General features: G+C 36.8%; 1 protein-coding gene across 1 annotated transcript in view; it reads right to left on the bottom strand.

Moving 5' to 3' along the window:
* MSH2 (mutS homolog 2) overlaps positions 1-5,448 on the bottom strand; it is a 59,609-nt gene that overhangs the window by 8,486 nt on the left and 45,675 nt on the right. The window contains exons 12-15 of the mRNA XM_010004999.1: positions 4,792-4,889; positions 2,762-3,007; positions 1,083-1,287; positions 469-716 (exon numbers count right to left, since the gene is read on the bottom strand). Of these exons, the coding sequence (XP_010003301.1) occupies positions 469-716; positions 1,083-1,287; positions 2,762-3,007; positions 4,792-4,889 (797 nt within the window). The remainder of the gene's footprint in view (positions 1-468; positions 717-1,082; positions 1,288-2,761; positions 3,008-4,791; positions 4,890-5,448) is intronic.

The raw sequence follows: 5,448 nt of genomic DNA on the forward strand, positions 1-5,448 counted from the left end.
TGCTGAAGGGAGCAAGAACAAATTATTTGGGATACAGAGAAGCAAGAGGAACCATTTATTGTGGTAACAAATAAAATTTATGCTCAATTAAAAATTGTCTAATTTAATACCAAAAGCAATAACTGGATCCACTAAACGATTTTAATTAAATACATCTCACTTATCTTACACTAAGAAAACAACAGGCTACTTGTTGTTTCACTATGATGCCATTAGGGACAGAGGCCTCAAAAGCATCAACTTGAGTAGCAGAATTAACCCAGAAGTCTTACAACAAAGAATCATCACCACTAAGTGTGTTCACATGGACAGAGCTCCTGTCGTACACACCCTCTATGGACAGAGAACAATATGTTTATTACAAAACCTAAGCCTGAGACTTGACATAAAAAATATCTTTTTATGTTATTTTCATTAATATTTCTTCCTCTTTCAGTGCAAAAGAAAGTTTACCCTGTTCAGTCTTACCTTCCTTGACACGATAAAGCATCGTCAGGGTCTCATCGCTGGTCAGAGCAGTAACATGTAGGTTATTTACTGTTGGCACTTGGTCAGCAAGAGCTGTCAGTTCATGAAAATGTGTAGCAAACATGCAGAAAGCACAGATTTTGCTAGCAATGTATTCTGAGATAGCCCATGCTAAGCCGAAGCCATCATAGGTTGAAGTTCCTCTTCCCAGTTCATCAATGATTATCAGGGAGTTTTCAGAGGCTGTCCTAAAGCCAGAAAAGTATGTTATGATATTAAGAACAGCATGAACTATGGATATTTGAGTTCTACAAGTTATGTTGTAAAGGCACAGCATAAAAGAAGCAAAAGACAGTTTCTCTTTAAGTATCAACATACGAATAAAGTGCAGAGTCACACAGATTAGTTTCTGTCCCATTTAGACTTTGGCTTCCTGGTAGTGGATCTATATGACCACTGAAATAAACAGAAGGCTGCTTTACAAACTTGTAAGCTTGTTAAAAAGGACCTGAGACCCTTCATTGAAATCCTACATTAAACAAATTTTCAATGCCTCTTTCTTAGAGCACCTCCTTTCCCTTCAATCCAAATGAACACAACCAAGTAAGACTCACCTGAGGATTGAAGCAGTTTCTAACATTTCAGCCATGAAAGTAGACACGCCTTTCAGCTGACTGTCTCCAGCTCCCACCCGAGCCAGGATACAATCCACAATGGTTATTTCTGCAGACTTGCAAGGTACAAAACACCCAATCTGGGCCATGAGAACAATCACACCAGTCTGTCGGATGTATGTTGATTTCCCTCCCATGTTAGGGCCTAAAGAAGAAATTTTGCAAATTAATTTTTAAAACCCCATATTTTACAATTCAACACTTCTTTTAAAGAACAGGCTCTAGATTAAAACCAAAAACATTTAAACTTATTACTGTCTTGCCAAGAAAGAGTGACAGACTTGTCTAACAGGTGCAACAAGTAGCTCCACTACTAATAAGGCTTGCTCGCATGACTTACTGAATGCTGGGTTTTTTTTAAAAGAATGGTGAACAGAGAGTGTTAGGGGCTTCATGAGTTTTGGGACTTTTCAGAAGTATAAGCAGTCATCTAAAACATATGCCCATACCCCAAACTAATAAGCTTTACACTAAAAGACATCAGTATCACTTTTTAAAAATGAAAGTAATTCGGTTTCACCTCAAACAACAATTACAATTTGCCTGTAAAAATGAAATAGCTTAGTTACAAACTGGGTACAAGCTAATGGGTGATTTAAATAACAATCTAAAGGGATTCTGAATCAGCAAAAACAGATATTAAGAGGTTAATTTTAACTGAAGGACAAATAAAAGGGTATTTTACAGAAAAATAAGCCTGTCACCATGCATTTACTCAGATTTTTATGTTTTCTTTTTGATTGTAAGTGTTCATTAATCATTCTCTAATTTCAGATCTTTGCTACTCAGAACGTATGTCAAGGACATCTGGATGGAAATTAGAATTCAATTTAGTGTATAAACACAAAAAATGTTTTCCTGTTTAGCAACGTTATTTTAATTACACCAGAGAGCATGGAAAAAAGAGTACAGGCATTAAAAAACATGTTTTGCATTTAAAATTTACTTTAATACCAAACAAACAAAGCATTAACAGAGAGGCTGCTTAAAATCGTGCCTACAGAAGGTGCCTAAGTGGCTACAAGATAATTGATGCCTAGTGGAATTTTCCAAATCACTTTAGCAAGTTTAGGTTCTCCAACTCCTGAGGTTGCATGGCTTGTGGAGTTACATTTACCAGGGTAAAGATTATGTATATTAAGGAAGGACTACTTTCTTATTTCCTGTTGTCCCAGCAGCATTCCTCTTCTTCCCAAATGACTATTTCTAAATCAGTGATCACGTTCTCAAAACAGTTCCCTATATCCACAATCCTAACTAATTCCATTACTATTAGTTTGGAAGACAAGAAATAGGTATATGCATAAGCATGCCAAATATCCAGTATCAAAGGAAACATTTCACGAGAACATTGTGAACACCTTCTTTTTTTAATATAATAAATAACAACAGCTTACAAATACCCTCCCTTCTTTTCCAGAGCTATATCTTATCCCCATACAGAAACATTAATAACTTGTTAGGCTGGTCACCCTTTGTTGATTAGAGAAATAGTTTTGACAGGTTTATTGGGTTGTTGGTTTGTTTGCTTATTGTTGGGGGGGGAGTGTTAAATAAATAGTGGAAATACTCAATATGTTTAAAACAATTAAAAATTAAGAAGAGAACAGAAAGTTTACCAGTGATAATGTGAAACATCTGCTTGCCCTTCTCAAATATAACGTCATTGGGGATGAAGGTCACCTCATCTTGCACTTCAATGCAAGGATGCCTGGCACCTTTCAGCACAATCCTTCCTTGTCCCTTTTCCAGAATGACAGGACGGACATATGGCACTGGTGCTCCATTTGACACATGAGCAAAACTGACAATTGCATCCAGTTGAGCTATCACATCATTCATTGTCTGTATTGGTTCTGCATAACCTGTTTTTTATTAGAGACAGGAATTCAACAGAGTTAGAAATGTTTTTGTTCTTGCTGAGAGGGTATCTTAAAGCCTATATTGAGCTCATAAAATTAATTCATCTCATTAAAAGTCAATTTTGTTTAAGATTGCAGCCACCTGCTTTAAGAGTCTAGATGTAATCCTGAAGTTTCCATGCATTAACTACAACAGGGATGACTTCAGATTTGGAAAAGGAAGAGGTGAGGCCATGTTGATTGTTTTACCTTAACACTGGACAATGAGAAACAGCTTATTTAAGTACAGGGAGGCAAATACCTCACAACATCAAGATGGCTGAAAATCCGGTGTCTCCTTCCTCAATAATACACTGCATTTGGATGCTCACACAAAGACAACAGAGACACAGCACTGACAATTCAGACATAGTAACCATTTCTTTCTGTGTGAATGATGATATGGAGTAGTCGCATAAGACACAGTGTCTGTGATACCAGGCAACTAGACTAGATGGCCCAGGAAGGATTCTATAGAGGTGAACAATCATCAAAAAATCATTTAACACCTGCAAATGGGATGCATGTATCAGAAGAGGTAAGCAGTGATCTACAGTAAGTGTCTTATCTGTAAACAAAGAACATTTACTTTTCTAACATCATCTGTTGAACAGGCTAGGCATAGATTATTGAGGACTTTAAGTCACTTTCATTGAAGTATTACTTACATAACCCAGTCTTTTTCATTAAATTGTGTCCACTTGGGGAAGAAAAATGCTTTTTTAAATACATCCTTCTAAGTCTATAACTGCAGACCACAGAAGCTTTAAGCAGAAGACTTCCTTAAACATACCAGATATTTATAGATGACATATCAAAACTAATCCCTCTGTGTAACACCCAATTAGCTTTCCACACAAATATACAAATCTTCATCTGCTATATGCAAAAAAACACCACTTGAAAATTACCAAGAAGCTTCAATAAATGAATAAACCTAATAAGCTCATGATTTTCCAACATACTGGCAAATTCCTTATTGTGACAACAGGTTAAAGCTTATGAAAATTTCCACTGTAGCATAAGACACACTAAAATATATTAACACATCAGCTTAAGTCTATTTTAATCTTTAATATATTTACCCTTAGCTTAATATTCATTAGTGTTTTCACTCCCCACTTCTCTCTTTCAAAGAGCTAAGATTTGTTCTGCTGGAACTAGTGCCTTTGGGAGAGACAGTATTTACAGTATTCTCCAGCCCAAATTCCCCTATGTCTCTTCTTTTGGCGAAGGACAGTAAACAATGTCCTGTAAGTAGGCAAACTTGGAGCAAAAATATATGAAAATTAATTAGGAAAACAACGTTTTTATTGTACTATATAAGCAATTACTAACTTGATCTTCTGTTGCATACCAACATTCTTTCTTCACCATCCCTCAGAGACCACAGGTCCTACTCCCTCAGTTCTGTTGTCTTTTACTTCACCTGCTGTTTGGGTGGGGAAACCCACAGTCAGGGAAGTAGGTGAGGGACATGGACATACAGCTTTATGGGCATACTTGTGTCCCTTTTATGGTTTTAGCATTTCCACACATCCCATCACTGCACATTTGTGGCAATACCAGGAGGGTCTGACCATAGAAGGTAACATTTAAAACTTTCAACAACTGTCTCAAAGCCAGACCTCATTTTCTATACTAATTCCTTGGGGAACATTACATTTCTTCTAGAGAAGGACCTACAAATAATTGCAAGTGCTCCCAGCATTCCACACGGTGATACAGATCAAGAACAACATATTCACCTGAAGCAATGTTAATGATTTCCTTAACAATTGCATCCTGAGCCTCTTCATACTCTTCTCTGTTCTTTATATATTCATCATTGACGGAGCTCAGTTTGCTGTGAACAAAACCACAATATTTAGAAGCTGTGATTTCTGGTCCCAGTGCTGCAATGCCAAACTTCTGGCCTCTTCATCTACGAGTCAGTAACAGTTGTCCCCACCTGTTTTAACAGCAAGGTTCAGCATGAGGACCACAAAGCAACTCATCTACATAATATCCACACCAACATATTATTCTAAGATTAATTCCAAGTTGCAGATAACCCACAAGGACCCAACCAGCAATTCTGAACACATCGTTCTTTAAAATCTTACAGTAGTTGTTTGTTATAGACATGCTATGTGATCAGGACTTGCTCTTAAAGCTGAATTTCTGGCCATTTTGCAACAAGATGTGGGACATTATAGAACTGGCAGAAAAGAATTGCTGCAAAGCAACTGTATAATTATCCCAGAGTCCTACAACAGGCTTATCAGATCTGAAGATGTTGACTTCTTCATTCAGTAAACACCTCAAGTGAAGTATTACCACTAAGAACAAGGTACCACTAAGAATAAGGTAAATTGAAATAAAGAGTTTAAACAAATGTTTATTCTTTTAAAGCTCATCTCCAA

This window comes from Chaetura pelagica, unplaced genomic scaffold (assembly GCF_000747805.2).
Source record: "Chaetura pelagica isolate M959 unplaced genomic scaffold, ChaPel_1.0 scaffold8, whole genome shotgun sequence".
NCBI lineage: Eukaryota > Metazoa > Chordata > Aves > Apodiformes > Apodidae > Chaetura > Chaetura pelagica.